The following is a 19841-nucleotide window of genomic DNA, read 5'->3' on the forward strand; positions in this document are numbered from 1 at the left end:
ATTGTTTTTATAGCATCTAATTTTAAGATTTCAAATATATTTCATTAAAATATGACTGTAGAATTGTAGCAAATTGCTGTCTTATTCAGCTTTGTATTATGTTACTGTTTTGAACTTAAGTTTAACAGTTTTGAAAACATTATGTAAGCATGTGCAAATTGGCCTGTAAATACACAGAATGTTGGCGGTTGTTGTGTCGAAGTGAGAAAATAATTAATGAAATTTGAAAGATGTAGTCATTGAATGCATTTTGTGCCAAAGCAATGATCATTTATCCTCAGTTTAGCCCACTTATACTTCTGTTGTGCTCACTGTGTGAAGAGTTTTGAAAAAGTGACCTAAGTATTGGGAAATATGTCCTAGCGACTGTAAAAAACTGTAACTCTCCCAAAGTAGAGCCAAATGGGGATTCAGGGGAAGTACTTCAAAGATTTCCCTCTCGTTCTTTTTTTATATCTTTACTTTCTAAATATTTTCAAGACCTCTGTAAATAATCTGGATATTTTGCCTTCTTTTTTTTCTCTTTTTTTTTTTTGCTCTTGATGTGAAGCTTGTTTTATTATTATTTATTGATGACTTATATTGGTTTATGAAAGTTCAGACTGGCGTGCAACCAGATATTTTAGAGATGACCATTTGTAAATAATTTACAGAAGATGAATTACATTTTGTTGTCCAAGTACCTGTTCATGACAAGTTGAATCTAATCTAACCAATCTGATGACTGTTGATACAAAAGGAGGCACATGGAGTTAACGGTCAGGAAAACCAGCTGAGTGAAGAAGGTTTTGTGTTTGTTACAGGGGGCTGTCTGTCTGAACTCTCACAATTAAGCTGGTGCTCTGAAAAGGTCTCAAAAAAAGAAAGAAAAAAATCTTTGGAGTTAGTTGAACCAATGTTAAAATGATAAAGTTATTTTTCAATAGGCATGTTTTTTTGTTTTTGTGTGAAAAGAGGGTGGGTGGTGGCGGTGGGGCTCATTGGGTGCTCAGCACCCCTAAAGCTCTGACCCTAGAATCGCCCCTGCCTCTAGGTGAATGTCTGTTTAACTATTATTAGAAATAAACTCCAACCAATATTGCAGCGGTTTACCTGCTGCAACCACTAGGGCGATTGTATTAGCATATCTACAGCATCCAAATTGTGCATTTTTATAGCTTATGGCCCAACTACCTTATGAAAAACACAAACATATCATCTTGATTAACCTCTTAAATTATAGGGAAATTCTTCAACTTATATTCATTTGTAATTTTTTTGTTAAATAGTGTCAGTCAGCCAAACACTAAATTATAACTAATGCAGATTCTGACCCTGTCTGTTGTAAGACGTTATTTTTCTTCAACTTAATTGACATTATATGTTAACCAAAGGTTTGAATTCTATCCTATACAATGCTTTTGAAGTTGTAAAGAGTGCTCCCAGACCTACACAGTAACTAAACGTTATTGTGGAAATTCCAAAACATTCATAAAAATGATGACTAAACTAAAAACAGATATGACCACCCAATTAAGCCTATGTCTTCTTCTAGCCCAGGGCAGTGTGTGGGGGGAATTGGCTCAAGCACTCCTTCGTGCACTGCTCTCTGAACCCAGGGTGAGACTATTTTTGTCAGTCAACCTTTTTTAAACTGAGAAGTATCTAACTTGTTCTATACAATGTCATCTCAGTAACTAGAGAAACACAAAAAAACGAACAGATGAAAATGTTTTTAGTTAACCAAAGCCCATTTAGCATTTAAAATAAAATGTAATTTTATTGTAATGGGTTAAACTCGTTTTTGGCTGTTTTCACCCTTTCTGCTATAATTTCACATGAGAATATAATCCCAGTCTTTTGACTAAAACCAAATTATAACATATATTTGAATGAAATTCAGTGCACAAGGAAGTGTCTGTAGGTTCATTAAGCACTCTGAAATGTTTTCATTCATGTTTTTATAAAATTCCGATCAATCGAAGGAGCAATCGAGGTTAATGAACTATCAAAATATTTGATTGTAGCAGCCCTGCTGCTTTTGTCTTACCCATCCTAATTAAATGTCAATTTATGCCTTACATTTTTACATTCAAGCTTAAATCAAACTCTCTTCTCTATTTGTCTCACTCTCTTTCACAGTCAATTTGGGGAGTATTACTACACTATGAAGAAAGCTGTTTGTAACCTAGCCACCATCGACTGCCTGTACTCATTCGCTGAGGTGGCTAAGGAGGGAAACTACTGCAGGTAATAATTGATAGAGCACCTTTCTACCAACTGTGGTACTCAAATGGCTTTACATACTGGGAAACAGGGTAAACTCACCTATTCCAACACAAATGTGGAGAACCCACCTGACCAGTTGTTGCCAACATTCTCACCAAACATCAGCTATGAGATGGAGAGGTGGAGCGGAGGGGAATTTTTTGGGAGGGGAGGGGAATGATCCAGCGGCTGTGATTGGAATAGGGCCATTCACAACCTGATGAAACTAAAATCAACCTGTACCAGAATGATGGTAAGATTGAAGTATGGAATAGGCTTGGAACGGCTCATGATCAGAAGCATTCCACATGATCTGTAAAACACGGTGGCAGTGTGATGTCATGGGCATGCATGGCTTCCAATAATAATAATAATAATACTGGGTCACTAGTGTTTATTGATGATGTGACAGAAGCAGTCGGATGAATTCTGAAGTGTATAGGGATATACAGTAGTGCTCAAATTTGCATACCCTGGTAGAAATTGTGAAATTTTGGCATTGATTTTGAACTTTTATTTAAGGATAATGATCATATGAAGCCATGTATTATCACATAGTTGTTTGGCTTCTTTTTAAATCATATTGATAACAGAAATCACCCAAATTGCCCTGATCAAAAGTTTACATACCCTTGAAAGTTTGGCCTTATTAGTGAGACACACAGGTGAAAATGGCAATTAAAGATGAATTTCCCACTCTCGTGGCTTTTTAAATTGCACTTAGTGTCTGTGTATAAATAGTAAATGAGTTTGTTAGCTCTCATCTGGATGCACTGCGCAGGCTAGATACTGAGCCATGGGGAGCATAAAAGAACTGTCCAAAGACCTGCGTAACAAGGTAATGGAACTTTATAAAGATGGAAAAGGGTATAAAAAGATATCTAAAGCCTTGCAAATGCCAATCAGTACTGTTCAATCGCTTATTAAGAAGGGGAAAATGCAGGGATCTCTTGATACCAAACCAAGGTCAGGTAAACCAAGAAAGATCTCAGCCAAAACTGCCAGCTGAATTGTTCGGGATACAAAGAACAACCCACAGGTAACCTCAGGAGAAATACAGGCTGCACTAGAAAAAGAGCTTTATAGTCACAGCCATAAGCGCCATTTTTGTTGAGGGGTCAACAAGGCCAATTGTGAACAGAATACCATCCCCACTGTGAAGCACAGGGAATCTTATGAATTATGATGTCGATGAATGCAGCATGTTATTAGAAAATACTGCCAGACAATTTGCATTCTTCTGCACGAAAGCTGTGCATGTGACACTCTTTGACATTCCAGCACAACAGTGACCCTAAGCACAAGGCCAAGTTGACCTCCAGTGGTTACAGCAGAAAAAGGTGAATGTTCTGGAGTGGCCATCAGTCTCCTGACCTTAACGTGCAGTTCATGCAAGACTTTGCATTACCTGGAGGCATTTTGCCAAGATGAAAGGGCAGCAATACCACCTGCAAGAATTTGGGGCCCTCACAGACAACTATTACAAAAGACACAGTATTAAGAACTAAGGGGATGCAGACTTTTGAACAGGGGTCAGTTCATTTGTGATGGACCGCGTCACCGGCCTAGAAGTGTAAATGTGTCTTACTGAGTCTGTCTGTCCATCCCTGACTGACTGACTACCCCTTGTTAAATAGCGTAGTGGTTAGAGATGCGGGCTATGTAACAACAGGTCCCGCGTTTGACTCCTGTAACAATCAGAATCAGCTTTATTCGCCAGGTATGTGTACACACATGATGAATTTGACTCTGGATTATACAGGCTCATGATGTGCTTACTCATAAAAAATGTAAACAAAGGACAGTCACAGAATGCAATATACAGTACACATAATAAACCAAACAAAAAAGTAGATAATGCCTGAGGTTCAGGACAGACAAAAACTTTGCTGGCTATATCTAGCTACGTAATAGGAAGCCTAAAATAAAACAGTTCTGGTGGATATAAGGATTTGTTCAGGATAGACAAATACTTTGCCGCCTACACTTGATAAAAAAGTCACCTATATTGTTAGGTACTCAAATGTAATTCACGAATGTCTAATTAGCTGTTATAATGGCCAGTGGCAAAAGAGGATTTGTTCAGAATAGACAAAAACGTTGCTGGCTACAACCTTCTGTAGCTACTGGAAGCATAAAATCAAACTGTTTTCTGCAGTAATGTCCAAACTAGGTATTCATTAGCATTATTTTAGCAGCAGGATATTATGCTGTCAGCTTTCATTATCACAATAAAAGCCATCATTGACATTTATAAGGCCATATAGTTAACAGTCGAGTATGTAAAAAAAAGAACAGACAACATTGGATGGACATTAAACATAAAATGACAGACTAGATTGACAGACTCTATTTACTATATCGCCTTATATAATTCAATGATGGCTTTTATTTTGTAAATTAAAATCTGAGTTAGCACTGCTAGCATAATATCCTGCTGCTAGAAGAACGGCCATCACTAGTTTACTGTTATGTTGTGATTATTTCTGGTGGATTTTCAAATTATGTCTTAGTGTTTTTTCAGCATAGTGAAAAACTTCGCTGGCAATGCGATTCTTTCGTCTTTTCATTTGACGTAAAATTCCGTTATTGTCACCTATATTGATACAGTCGTTATTATATCAATCATTCACGAATGGCAAATATGCTGTTAAAGCAGCTTGTTTTCTTTGTTGCCATGTTTTGTTTTATCAGGGCTCCAAACAAAAAAATCAATTAAGGAGCCATTGGCTCCTATAGGGGGGAAAAACAGGCGCCAAATATTTTTTTTAAGAGCCACACAACAATGTGTTCATTAGTTCATTACTTTTAGTCACCCTGTTGTGTGCAATTTGTGCATGTCTCTCTCCTCTTCTTACAGTTTCAACATCATCTTGTGAATGTTCTGGAAACTGAAGCTTATTTGGGAACTGAAGCTTATTTGGGAACTGAATGTCACTTACGACTTAAGAACTATGTACAGTCAAATATAAAAAAAAAGAAAATCATTATGGTATTTAGAATTTCAGTGACGTCGCATAACTGCCAGATTCGTCGCATAACGGCCCGTGGGCCAACCGCCGTTCCACCGCCGTTATACAGAAGGCGGATCTTCCGCGGCAAACGCTATTTTCAACAATATGCCGCTTTTATATATATATAATATTTATAGCATGCAGTTTATCGAGAAACCAGACAAATTTCCATTTGGTGTTTTAATTCCATATTTCAAATGAAGTAACTGTCAATCTGTCAAATCATTCAAACAAAGGTTATGGATAAAAACAGGCAGAAAAAAATATACATATAAATACACACTACAGAACATGCAGGTTTCCAATTACATTTTGGTTAAAAAAAAAACAGCCCTACAAGCAAATTATAACACGAACACAAAAATTGTTAATAATATAAAGAGGTCAGCTCTGGGATGAAAATTATTTGCCAGTAAACATATGTAATGAGGATATTTGGTACCAAATAAATCGAGGTAGAACATCACATTTTCAAGCCATTTCTAACAATAGGAAAAGTGGTAATAATTTAGAGTAAAACTCTAGAGTAGAATAGACCATTATAAAGGCATTGCTGACCAGTGAACAGGGTGGATTTGGTGAGTGTAGTCTGGCACTTCTGGCTTCTTGATGTTACTGACTGCAGGATAAAGAAAGTGTTCCAGTTGTCAGTAATGCTGGGGTGTTAGTAGTCAGCTTAGGTTTAAGGGGTCGGCTGTGGGTCCCTCTCAGCTGTGCGGCGCCTTTTTCTGCCTTCACGGTCAGATGCTCCTTTCAGGTAACGCACCTACAGGGGTTCCCAGAATAAAAGAATAAAGTAGTCAGTCCTGGTCCCTCAAATACTAAACATTGACATTTATATCTAGGTCTACTACATGTACAGGTGGCCCCAGTGGGAATTTAACTAACAACCACAGGTGTTGTTTGCAAGTTGTACCTGATTGCCCAGTTAGAGCAAACGTCTTCAACAATGTCCCTACTTGCTTCACCTGCTCTTGAAGTGAGTGGCTGTCATCCGAAGCTACAAAATGAAAGGCATATGGTAATTCTGAACCTACATTACACACACAAAAGTAAAATTTAAGAAAGAGTGCACGTTCTCACCTGCTTGTGCAATGCATTCCCTCAGGGCTTGGTTCTCCTCCCTCAGTGCTTGGTTTTCATTCTGGAGTCTCTGGAATATTTACATTAAAAAAAAAAAACTACTAAAGGCAATATTTTCAATACTGTTAAAACACTGGACAATAAGACATAGGCCTAGAATATACCTTCATAGCTGAGAACTTGTGCTGTACACGAGATGCCAGGGGCGTCCCAGGGCCAATAACAAAGCTATGACTTTCTCCTATTGATAATCATTGACGTAAAAATATGTTTGAAGTAATTGCATACATTTAATGAATTTGACTTAAATGTAAAACTTAGTTTAGCACAACGTATTACATACCTCCAGCGTTTTCACCCATATGCTGCCGGGGTAAATTTGCTGCTGGGGGTGTAAAGCTTAGTACTTGACGAGCTGGGGGAACAAACATAACAGCTTTAATTTCACTGCAGAGATTGCATATTCAGTAATGCAACAATAATTGAACTGTGCAAAGCTAATGGAATATACAACACACCGCGACACTTTTTATCCAGAAAGTCAAGTGCACTAATTAAAAAAAGGTTATGGATAAAAGGATTCCTAATCTTAAATAAAAGCAAAAGTTTCCAAGACAAAAAACGTCACAAATAACATCACTTACATGTACTCAAACTCTTGGCTCTGTGAAGCGGAGTCAGGATTACTGGGGAGAAACCTGGTTCTGAGAAAGAGGGAACAGAAATTTGAAAATCTAACAAAGTGTAGAATTTAGTTACAGGATCACAAATTAAGCATCACAGCAATACATTTAACATACCAGCTCTGAAGTCTACAAATGGCTCAACATTTTCCTGGTTTTCTGGAATCGATGCAACTTCTGTAGCATGTAGTGATTCAAGTGAATGTCCTGTTTGTCCCTCTCAACTCCTTTCAATATTATTTTCCTTTTGGCCCAGTAACTAGACATTGTGACTAACAATGCATTTACCCTTAAAGCCAAAACGATTGACCAATAGTAGGTCTCTTGGGTGAAGATAACCGGTTATGCTCTGGTCAAGGTATCTGCAAGAAAACGTGAACAAAACCGGATTGTTAACGTTAGGAATATACAGTAGCTATGCTGTGGCGGGAAACATTATCAGCCAAATGTGGAACAGTGAAATTGTTAAAAATAAAATGTATTCATTGAGTGTTGTGATTCAACTGAACACAGAATTTTCCTCAAACATAAAAAGTACAGAAGTTCAGAGAATTAGAAATCACAATCGCTTTAAATCCAGTACAGTAGCAACACAGCACAAAACTTGCTAGCCACAGTGTGTAACAAAGGCAAAACAGCATGTGCTAGCTAACACTTAATAGCCACTCTAGCTACTGGACTAGCAGCATAATTGTTCAGGCAAACAAAATAATTTAAACAACATATATACATCATTATTTTTGTAAGAAAACACAAAAAGTTAAACTTAGTCTTTCTAGATAAAAAGCTTTTGCTACCTACTATAGCTCGTTAAAATTCTACATGTACTAGCAACATTGCGTAAACAAGGCTACTTTAGCTAGTTAGGCAAGAACAAAGATGACTACACATTTTAAAAATATAAACTAAAAACAATGTAAACATAATATTGCGTTACACAAAAAGGAACATGTACTTATTTAAACGATGGTAGTCGATGACTTTGCTAGCTAGCAAACTGCAGGCTGTAGTAACTCGCGATTGAGCGACGAACTGATGCGAATGTGTGTCCAAACCAACATGGCTGGTCGATTTTGAGAGTAGCCTTGTATTTAAAAGCGGCTTGCCGCCGGATGACCGTGGTCCATTAGACCGAGGCAACCACCAGAGAAAATGAAGCAGTCAGACCGCCGGGTGATTGCCGGTGGCATCTCGCAAGAAATGGGAGTGACGTATTCGGCGGCAAACGTTTCATCCTCGCCAGCAGGACGCACCAATAGCCGACAGCTTAGGGCCGGCGGCAAAAAGAAGCCTTGCGGATATTTTTTGCTATCTGGGTTAGCGCGTTGGTTGGCGCTGAGGCAGTCAGACGTGTTCAGCGCTGTCATATTAGGCTATCACAACTATGCAGTGTTTTCAACCTCATACTGTTTATTTTAGGTTTCAGACATTTTGATACACATAAGCATAAGTAAAACAATACATTTGGAGGTTGTAAAATACACACTGATGTCTGTGGAAGCAGCAATAACAATCTATTCAAATATAATTTTGCCGACGTGTGTTATTCATATCAGACAAACATAGCGGAAGTAACTATTAAGTTGACTCTTCTTCTCACAGTTCACCGGCATCTTTCTTGCATGTATTTCGGGAAAAACTGATGAATTACGTGCTGTTAATCTGACTGACAGGACAACGTTGCGGCGATCAAGATTATTTATAAAGATTTTTAAACGGCCAAACACACTCACTTACACTTATTTGACAATCGGAATATCAGATAGTTGATGACATGGTAAGCAAGTTTGTGAATATTTTGAATAAAAATGGAAAAAGAAAATAAAGGGCCGGTGTGTCACGTGACAAATATGACCCGTCGCCATGAGAACGTCGCCAGGGGTAACGTTCTGAAATACCAGTCGCCTTGAAAAAAAAAATACTCTGGGGAGTCAGAATATAAAAATTAAGCGTGAAAGGATTAATATGCGTAATAAATGACACTGGCATATATTTTTATTGAGCAAATTATCAGTGTGTATTGATCATTGATGGTATAAAGTTAAGCCCCCTTAACAATCGTTCATTTCATCCTGCAGCCGGGCCTGTCTTGAAGAAGTCAGATATTTTTCGCTTTAAAAAAAATTTCTGGCGCGGAAAGGTGACATTCGCTTGCGATTGGTTATGGCAGATCCAGAGTGACGCTGGGCAAATCCAATAGTTTTAAACTTCAACAGAGTAACGTTACCCGCCTTCAAGGAAGTTAACGTTTTTCAGCGGAAGGGGACAGACCGACTATGTACAAATGAATGACATTAACAAAATAAATGAAGCGATAGGCTACTGGTTATAAAACGTGCACGTAGGATGCAAATTTTAAAATCAAAGGGAGTAAATTTGAATGGCGACCTTGACAGAAATTTCACTCGCAAATAAATATATTTGGTCGCAAATGCAACCATTTTAGTCGCATTTTGGAGCCCTGTTTATGATTGTGCCATTCTGTTATAACCTACAGTTGAATGTGAATCCCATGAGAAATAAGATGTGTTTTGCCTGCTCACTCATATTTTCTTTACAAATGGTACATATATTACCAATTCTCCAAGGGTATGCAAACTTTTGAGCACAACTGTATTGTCGGTTCGGATTCAGCCAAATTCAGCAAAGTTGACCGTGCTTCAATTTGCAGATTGACAATGACCCAAAACATACTGTGAAAGCAACCCAGGAGTTTTTGAAGTCAAAGAAGTGGAATATTCGGCATTGGCCAAGTCATTCACCTGATCTCAACCTGATCGAGCATGCATTTCACTTGCTAAAGACAAAATCTGAGGCAGAAAGACCAACGAACAGCTGCAGTAAAGGCCTGGCAAAGCATCATAAAGGAGGAAACCCAGCGTTTGGTAATGTCCATGTGTTCCAGACTTTGAGCAGTCATTCCCCGCAAAGTGTTTTCGACAGAGTATTAAAAATGTAAACTTTATTCATGATTGTGTTCATTTGTCCAATTAGATTTGAGCCCCCGAAATAAGGGAACTGTGTATGAAAATTGTTGCAATTCCTAAATGTTTCTTACAATATTTTTGTTCAACCCCTTGAATTAAAGCTGAAAGTCCGCATTTCAATTGCATCTCTGTAAATCCATTGTGGTGGAGCCCAAATTATGAAAATTGTGTCAGTGTCCAAATATTTCTGGACCTAACTGTATCTGGGTGTGTGTTCTGTCTTAGGCCATTGGTGCAAGAGGGAGATCGTCAGATTGTGATTAAGGATGGTCGACATCCTGTCATAGATCTGTTGATGGGAGAACACACACAGTATGTCCCCAATGACACAGAACTACAGGTATGTGCATTTACTCAAAAACACAAACACACACAGGCTAGTGTAGGTTAATCCATAACGCCAATCGGAATCCCAGCCAAGTTCTCATGGCACTCATCTAGTCTATCCTGTACAGATCAGCAATGTATCTAAATCTCTCTTGTCGTCGTCTTTGGTTCAAAGCACTGGTTTCAGTTAATTGGATTCTCCGTGCAAAATCTGGTATGGCTTATTTTTTTATGTATGCTTGGTGTTATTTTCATGCTGGAATATCTACTTGAGGCCAAGCTGCAGCCGCTTGGCACCCAGATTCTTGGTTAACCTTATCATGCATGCCAGAACCGGTGGAAGCAAAACAGTCCCATGACATCAACGATTCACCACCAAATTGCAACGCAGTATAGATGTAGCTTGTCTAATTTCTGCAACATAGAACAGTGGATGCCTCGCTGTGCTTACTACTTACACTACTTGTACCTCGTCATGGTATGTTGTCATACAGCACACACAAGAAATAATTTGTGTGCATCTCTATATGTGTGTGTATAGGGGCGTTTCTAGACATAGGCAAAGTAAGCGGTTGCCTATTAACTGCAGGGGGGGAACGCCAATTTGGCACCCCCCATCCCCCCTTAATAATATATATGTGGCAATCAATCTGTATGTAGCTTGAATTATTATAAAAACAAGAAACCAGGAAATCCTAGTTCAGCTGGCCTGCAATAGAAATTCTAGCCCTCTCAAGATGGAACCCGGGTCACCCACGTGAAAGGCTGAGTCGTTAACCATTACACCCCAGAGCTGCATATTTGCTGGGTGTCAGTATAGCCTCTTGTGTCTATCCTGAACAAATCCCCTTTTGCCACTGGCCATTTTAACAGTTAATTGGCCATTCGTGAATTACATTAATATAGTTAAACTGAATAACGTTTCTTACGAAGATCACCTCCACCACAAATAGCATCTATGTATACCATTTGCCACTGATGTTTTAACAGCATATTAGCCAGTAATAAGCTTTACCGGTATCTACTAACTGACTGGAATAGTCATAAGAATTGAGCAATTGCTAGCGAGTCCGGCAAAGCTATTTAATTTCTTGGCATAAGAACGTAATTTTATTTAATGTGAAAATAACATACTTTCTTTCTTTAATTCAAATGACATTGATACAATAAATGAATAAAGGTGACGATAACTAACTTTTTCATCAAGTGAAAAGATGAGAGAATCGTGGAATCTACCAGAAATAATTAATAAATGTTGTTGCTCTCAATTTCGTACTCAGGACCTCTAAATGAGAGGTGCTCTCTTTAACCACTACACCACGGCATTACACGTTTCAGCAGTCACTAGACTACATTGAGAATTGTGTTAAACTGACTAATGTTTCTTAAGTTTACGTCCATCATCGCATCTATTAACTTCCTAGGGATAATCATAAGAATTGAGCAATTTCAAGACTATATATTAACTTTTCCATGCCAGAAACAGTCGCAATATAACCATATACAGTTTCAGTTACCATAACGTAACTACTGTATGTTGTAGCCAGACATTTTTTGTCTATCCTCACGCAAAATGCATGCACGGAGGCGTACTTCGAAAATCCACCAGAAACAGTCACAATATAACCAGAAACTGTTTTATTTCAGGCTTATGATAATGTAGTTAATAGAGGTTTTAGACAGCAAAGTCTTTACGGAACAATTCCTAATGTGTACTTGGCATCGTCTGTGAGGAATATTTTGACATGCTTGGGTGTAAAAGAAAACTAGGATCCACCTGTTTTTCTGACATTACTCATCTCCGCGATGTCTGGCCCCATGTGGTCCTGCATGCAAGGTTGCCAGATTTCATTGACCATAAACTGTATTCTGCTCCAGACTCCAGAAAAAAATAACTAACCGCCCAAGCCCATGAAAAATACCCCAATTTGTAGGAAACCCACCCCACCTGGCAACACTCAGTATGGAAAAAGTTTTCTCCTACCGTCATTTTAACTGCAGTGTTTCAATGGTATTTTATTTATGAGCGCAAAATCATGTTTTACCATGCCAACACACAGAGGCGGTGCAAGATTTTGGGAAGGCTGTTGCCTTTGAGCTTTGAATTCAGGGAAAATCCTGTGTATAGATATAGTATAGAATGCCACCCGCCAAAGTGGCTAGTTAGAGTGACGGCATTACATGCCACAGCCAAATTCTACGTGCATTTGGCAGGTGGGCGGGTGCCGATGTCAAGCTCTGAAGATATCCATGACCATTCAAAAACTTCATTGGGCTATTATTGAAACATAATCGAAACCTTATAGGCTACTTATAACACGTTACTGTTTTTCCAAGAGCAGATTCAGATTAGTGTTGGCATTTTCATCAAATGTAAATCTACAAATGTATTATGCAAAATTATTATTTACAAATTAAATACCAAGGATATTGTTTACCAGTCACCAACTGCCAATTCAACAAACAATTTCTAATGGATTTATTTTGGAATAATTTAAGTGTTTAATTTTCATTTTGTACATTTGTAGGGCATAATCAATGAACGGGCATACTATAGCCTGTGTTCTTAGAAATAATCGTTCTACGTGTTCTGGTTTTACTAATTTTTCTTCATATGATTAGACCTTCAATACAAAAACATTCTTGTATTTTTTCAAATTCATCAACAAACAAATTCTGTAATAAATTCTATTTTGCTGTATATAGTCTGTTGACAACCCAGTAGATGAATTGATGCTCTGGCTGGATGGTGATACTGCAGAGGAGAATGTGTATGCTAATAGGGCCGATTCGTGTGCTAATGACAAAAACCGGCGACAAAGGGCAGCCCTGCCGGAGTCCAACATGCACTGGGAACAAGTCTGACTTACTGCTGGCAATGCGGACCAAGCTCCTGCTTCGGTCGTACAGGGACCTGACAGCCCTTAGCAAAGGACCCAGGACCCCATATTCCCGAAGCACCCTCCACAAGATGCCGCGAGGGACACAATCAAATGCCTTCTCCAAATCCACAAAACACATGTGGATTGGTTGGGCAAACTCCCATTAACCCTCCAACACCCCGTAGAGGGTATAGAGATGGTCTAGTGTTCCACGGCCCAGACGAAAACCACACTGTTCCTCCTGAATCTGAGGTTCTACTATCGGCCGTATTCTCCTCTCCAGAACCCTGGCACAGACTTTCCCGGGGAGGCTGAGAAGTGTGATCCCCCTATAGTTGGAACACACCCTCCGGTCCCACTTCTTAAAAAGAGGGACCACCACCCCGGTCTGCCATCCCAGAGGCACTGTCCCAGACCGCCACCCGATGTTGCTCAACCAAGACAGCCCCACAAAATCCTGAGACTTGAGGTACTCAGGGCGGATCTCATCCACCCCCGGTGCCTTGCCACCGAGGAGTTTCTTGACTACCTCTGTGACTTCAGCCCGGGTGATGGACGAGTCCACCTCTGAGCCCTCATCCTCTTTCTTCCTCAATGGAAGACGTGACGGCAGGATTGAGGAGATCCTCGAAGTACTCCTTCCACCGCCCGACGACATCCCCAGTTGAGGTCAACAGCTGCCCACCTCTACTGTAAACAGCATTGGTAGGGCACTGTTTACATCTCCTGAGGCGCCGGACGGTTTGCCAGAATCTCTTCGAGGCCAGCCAATAGTCCTTCTCCATGGCCTCACCGAACTCCTCCCAGGAGACACGTGTCAAGTGACTAGTGTTAACCATAAAACTTACAAGAAACCTTATTTATTCTCGTCTTACACAAATAATTTTGTGATCAGGGCGCCTAATAGCAAAATCTGTGCCTCCCGAGTACGGCTATGTATTGCCGTTGCCACAGGCCGTTTTAACAGTGTATTAGCCAGTAATAAGCTTTACCGGGATCTACTAACTTACTGGAATAGTCATATGAATTGAGCAATTGCCAACCGTCGCAATATAACCATATACTGTTTCATTTAAGGCTAAAGATATCGTAACAACGTTGTTAAGCCAGCAAATGTGTTTGACTATCCTGACCCAAAATGCATGCACAGATGCGTACTTCGAAAATCCACCAGAAACAGTCGCATTATAACAGTAAACTGTTTTATTTCAGGCTTATCATAATGTAGATACTAATGGTTTTAGCCAGCAAAGTTTTCGTCTATACCGAATAAATCATAATGTATACTACACATTGCCTGCGAAGAGATACGAACATGGGACCTATAGTTCAGAAGTCCGCTTCTCTAACCACTACTCTATTTAACAAGGAGTAGTCAGTCACTTAGTCACTCACTCAGTAAGAGACATTGCCTCTTCTTAGCCGTCTCCGCGGTCCGGCAAAAATTGGTTTTCCCACGCTACACCCTTCCGACATTCTTCTTACGTACCGTAGCCTTTCCTTCCCCTCTGCCATTTTTTCAAAGAAACTGCTGTACCTCCGTTATTTAAATCTTGTAGTGAGTGAAACTGCTAAAATTATTTAGTTGGAAAGAGTGGAAATCTACTTAATTTAGGTATTTAAATCATGTTTAACTTGGTTAGTTAATGTTTTATTGACATGCACAAGGTTAACTTTACGGAATACCATGAGTATACGGAACATTGTGAGTGCACTGTAGGTAGCTACCAGGCTACCATACCATAGAGTCAAGAGAGCAGAAACACAAGCTGGGCGTGCTGAGGATCAAACCCGCGCGCAAGCCGGTGGCACTTTGAGAAGAAAAAATTCAGTCGAGAGAGCAGAAAGTGACGTTGAGAGAACAGAAACGCAAGCCGCGTAAGCAAAGGACCAGTCGCCCAACAGTATAAACATTGTGAGAGCACAGATATCGTTGCGTTGAATTTCTCCGCTACTTCAAAATTCAGCAGCGCCTTCTCGTGTCACCCCTGCTTTCACTTGACATGTGTTTGCACTCACGAAATAGTACATGGTACCTTGATTGGTAGACTCACAAAAAAAATCTTGAAAATAGTGAAAGAACAGTAGAACAGATCACAATAGAACACAATAACAAAACATTGTAACACACATTAACTTTTAATGTAAAATGGTTAAAGGAAAAAAAATACTGAGTAATATTATTATTACCAGTTCAGGATGGCATTTGTTTTATTCGTTGGCCAAACTAAGGTTCAACAGATGAGGAACAATTGTGTTAGATAAGGTTGTCCTGCTTGGAAGAACATAAGCTGGATTTAGAACATGACAGTAGTTTCTGAATCCCTTGTCCTCAACAATGATGTGGATGGAATTCTCTGGCAACTATTTTAACCATTTCTTCATCTATCATCTACTTTGATGAGGTAATTGCCTTTGGCATGTACTGGCCCTTGGAGGTCAGGGTGGCAGTCAATTTTTTTGGTCTGGTAACTGTATGCACTTGCAGCACTGGGTGTAGTTGCAGAGGTTGTAGCAGTCCCTGACTCAGCTGTGGTAGAGGCATTTGCTATCGTCAGGTAACACAATAACAGCAACTTTCAGCTGTGCAACAGGACTGCAGAGTTGGGGAGTAACGGATTACAAGTAATCCGTTACATGTATAAAAAATCAGTAACTAATCCGTAACATTACCAACTACAATATTGTAATCGGATTACAGATACTTTTGAAAATAATGTATGATTTCATTTCGATTGCTTCAATTGAGAAAGTTTAGGTGCGCAGAATACTTACGACACATTGCATGCTTGATTTTGTTTTTAATGTTGTAAAAAAATAGTTATTTGAATCAAAATAACAATTGCGTGCCTCAGTTTTTGTGTGCGATCATACAGTTCAGTATATCTACGATAATATTAGCCGGCAATATTACGGTATTTGAGGAGAAAAGTTGTGTTGGGAAGCACTCTGCCAAAGGATGATTGCATTTGATGTAGACAACTCATATCCATCCATACAGGTAGGCCATGTGATTCTGGCTGCTTTGCATCTCAAACAATTGCATTCATTGTTTATCATTGGCTGCTGTTGACTTTGACTTTAAGCTTTGGTTTACAATAACAGTTTATTTCATTAATTTGCGTTTTGAAAATCCATCACTGGTGGCCATAATAATCACAGATTACGTTTGCGGGGGTAAATCTTATTTCTATGCTGATGTTCACAATTGCAAACGTGCATTTGTGTGCCATTTATTGCCAAAAGCTCTTCAATTGGTTATTAGCTATTCCTATCCTATATTCAAATGCCTCTTAATATGAAAGTAATCTAAAAGTAAATCAAAGTAATCAGATTACGTTACTGAGTTTGCATAATCAAAAGGTTACGTTACTGATTACAAATGTGGACAGGTAACTTGTAACTGTAACGGATTATATTCAAAAAGTAACCTACCCAACCCTGCAGGACTGATAGATGTTTTGTTTTTACGTGCCTGTGGAGATTGTTGGTGGTGCCAGACCAAATTGAAAGTGTTGCTTTGCAAGTACTGCATACTGCCTTTTCCTAGTTATTTTTTTGTAAAAAACATCCAAATATGAGATATTTTAGTATTGTCACTCGTGTTGGCATCCTAGCGTCTTTTGCATGTTTTTTATGTACGCTGTATATAGGCTCTTTTTCCGTTCGCGAATCGGCTCCCAACGTTCACCAAAAAGAGACATTCGTTCGCGAACGACCCATCACTGGAGAGCAGGGGGTTTCGAGAAGGCACAGGTGAATTTTGAGAAGTCACGATATCTGTGCTCTCACAATGTTTATACTCTTGCGCACCTGGTCCGTCTCGCTCACGCAGCTTGTCTTTCTGCTCTCTCAACGTCACATGCTTTTCTTCTCAAAGTGGCATCGGTGTGCCCGCGAGTTTGCTCCTCTGCATGTGCAGCATGTGTTTCTGCTCTCTCGACTCATGTGTGCATATGAGTGTTGAGACTGATGTGACGCCATAGACATTAGGTTGTTTTTCCAACACAATGTCATTGCTTATAGCAAGGCTAGATATTTAGTTGATTGTCTGATTGACATTGTTTAAGCCTACAGTAGCTAGCTAGCTAACGTTACTACTGGCTGCAGATTTATTTCAGATCAGTTTTTCTTTCCTTTTTCTTCCAAAATCACACAAAGTATTTATTTTGTGTTTGTAATAGTCTAATTAAAAAGTGGTATTTTCCCTGGGGCAACATTAAGAGATCTCGTCTAGGATGCCAGTTTGGCCAAAAACGCCCCCATGTGTATGTGTGTATATATACAGCTCTGGAAAAAATGACGAGACCACTCCTAATTTTTCTCTACATGTATGGCAACCATTCCATTCCAGTGTCTGTTACATTCCAACACAGGCACACCTCATTTTACTTAATGAGGTACTGATTAGGTGATTACCTGAACCAAATCTAATTTAACAACTGCTGTGGTCATCACTATCCAATTCGCCTTATTCACCTACGTAACTTCCTTTAAACCAAAACGACGCTGTGGGGTACGGAAGTAACGTTGGGCCGCCCATCTGTAGACTTCTGTCATAACGTTACCTACAATGCCACCGCATTGTTGTGTTCCCAAATGTACGTCTTCAAAGAGAAAGAAATCCTATACAAGTCAAACCTTCCATCGTTTCCCCAAAGATCCTGTACTTCACTGTGAAAAATAAGAAGAGATCCCGGTCGCCATTTCAAGGTAAGATATTAACATTAGTTTACGATGCTAACGTTAGCCATATTTACGTTAACTGTCATAGAGATAGCTAGCTAAACCTTCTGGCTAAATAGACATGAATTGATTAGCCACGAACCGGTCCTTTTTAAGTTGTAACAAGCGATGGGCTGATTCAGGGGTAACGTTAAGCAAGTTGTTGCTCTTTTTACTAGCCTGGTCAGCTAACGTCCTGCCGTGGGTAACGTCTTGCGTGCGCAAAATATTAGCATCTGTTACATGTGAGACCTGAATAGTATCTTCCCCAACCCTACGTAACATCGCTATGTGAACTGAGCAACCCATGCCTGTAAACAAATTAACTTATACTTAATATTTATAAATTTTAATAACCAACAATAGCACCCTGCCTTGCTTTGTAGTGACACATTGGAAACAAGCTATTTTGACTGATGGTTCCAATACACTTTTACCCAGCAAGCAACACGCCGGTGGCCCACTAGCGTTTTGTCGCTGCCGCCGTCGAGTGTTTATGCAAAGCGTTCGGCAAGCGGGCCATCGGCGGCAGCTGCTTTTTTTTATAGCACGCTGGTTGGCCGCTTTCATGACAATGCCTTCTAACAATACCCTGATCAGCGGCTCACCAGCAGCCCGACGGCGGCTAGCCGCTTTTATGCAATAAACCCAGCAGGATGCCTCACGCCCCAATATTAGGTTTTATTTATAATAATCCTTTATAATAATTTTGGTCATATAACAAATGACAATGAACTATAGTGCAAGATGCATACAAAAAAAAACATGCATTATACAGCAAGCGTACAAAATAAACATGTGCAAATGGATTTGAATAAAAATGTTACCAAATCAAATAATGCAAGAAAACGTGTCCAGCAACAGATAGTAAAAGTACAGTATTTGAATTTGAAAGTACAAAATAAACATAATACAATAAAAATAAACACGGGCTAGAATGGCAGTAATATACATAAGTATGACCTAGCAGCAATCAATAGTTATTGAATATCAGATACATCAGTAATATAAGCTTATGAATGGTGGCATAACACTACAACTAGTCAGAATTAAGAACATTCACAGAGCTATAAATATATTAAGAGGATAATGCAATCATATATATATATATATATATATATATATATATATATATATATATAACACTGTACATAGCAGCAGTAAAAAAAATATTTAAAAAAAGAAATAGGCTACAGTAATGCAGCTTAGCAGCAATATTGGTTGTGCTGGAAATGTCATTCATATTCACGGCAGGTCCCTTGTACCGCCGCGACATCTCCCACCTGTACGGTCAGCTTCCCCTTTCTGGTACCTGGGGACCTGGTTCTGGAAAGCCTCGTCAGTGGCATCCCGATTAGAAAGATTCTTCCTTATGGCTCCTGTAATACAGTAATCAGATATTGTACTTAAATGGTCTGACATGATTTTGAGAATTGCATGACATTCAAGACAAATGAAATGTTTCATGAAGACAACATGCTAGCGCAACTATAGCACAATGAGCACAATGAAATGTCAATAACTTAATAGTGAAATAAACAAAACTGACATATACATGTAATTTCAGAAAGGCTGTACAGTATTGCATTTCAGTAAAGGGCTCATGTTCAGACAAATGCAGTTTCATTATGACAAGATGCTAGCGTAACTATAGTCTTGTTTTTACCTGATTGTTGTGCCAGCTGTGCCCTCAGCTTGACCCTCTCTCCAGTCAGCCAGCCACTTGATCTTCTCCAAATTTTCTGTAAGTAAAGACAGACAGTTAATTATTCAGTCCTAAATATCTGGATATTTTACAATCAGAACTCAAATTGCAGTGTCCACCAAAATGTTCATTTTTACCTTCTTCTGCAGAGCTAAAACTTCCCCCTACCTCTGCCTTCTTGCCTTTAA

At 39.2% G+C, this 19841-nt stretch overlaps 1 protein-coding gene across 8 annotated transcripts in view; it reads left to right on the forward strand.

The window, feature by feature from the left end:
• msh3 (mutS homolog 3 (E. coli)) overlaps positions 1-19841 on the forward strand; it is a 231921-nt gene that overhangs the window by 154371 nt on the left and 57709 nt on the right. For all 8 annotated transcript variants that reach the window (XR_004576708.1, XM_034296469.1, XM_034296470.1 and 5 more), the window contains 2 exons: positions 2122-2229; positions 10240-10354. Coding sequence is in view for 7 of the 8 variants with exons in the window: in XM_034296469.1 (XP_034152360.1) it covers positions 2122-2229; positions 10240-10354 (223 nt within the window). In the remaining variant the exon portion in view is untranslated. The remainder of the gene's footprint in view (positions 1-2121; positions 2230-10239; positions 10355-19841) is intronic.

This window comes from Esox lucius, chromosome 13 (genome assembly GCF_011004845.1).
Source record: "Esox lucius isolate fEsoLuc1 chromosome 13, fEsoLuc1.pri, whole genome shotgun sequence".
Classification (NCBI taxonomy): domain Eukaryota; kingdom Metazoa; phylum Chordata; class Actinopteri; order Esociformes; family Esocidae; genus Esox; species Esox lucius.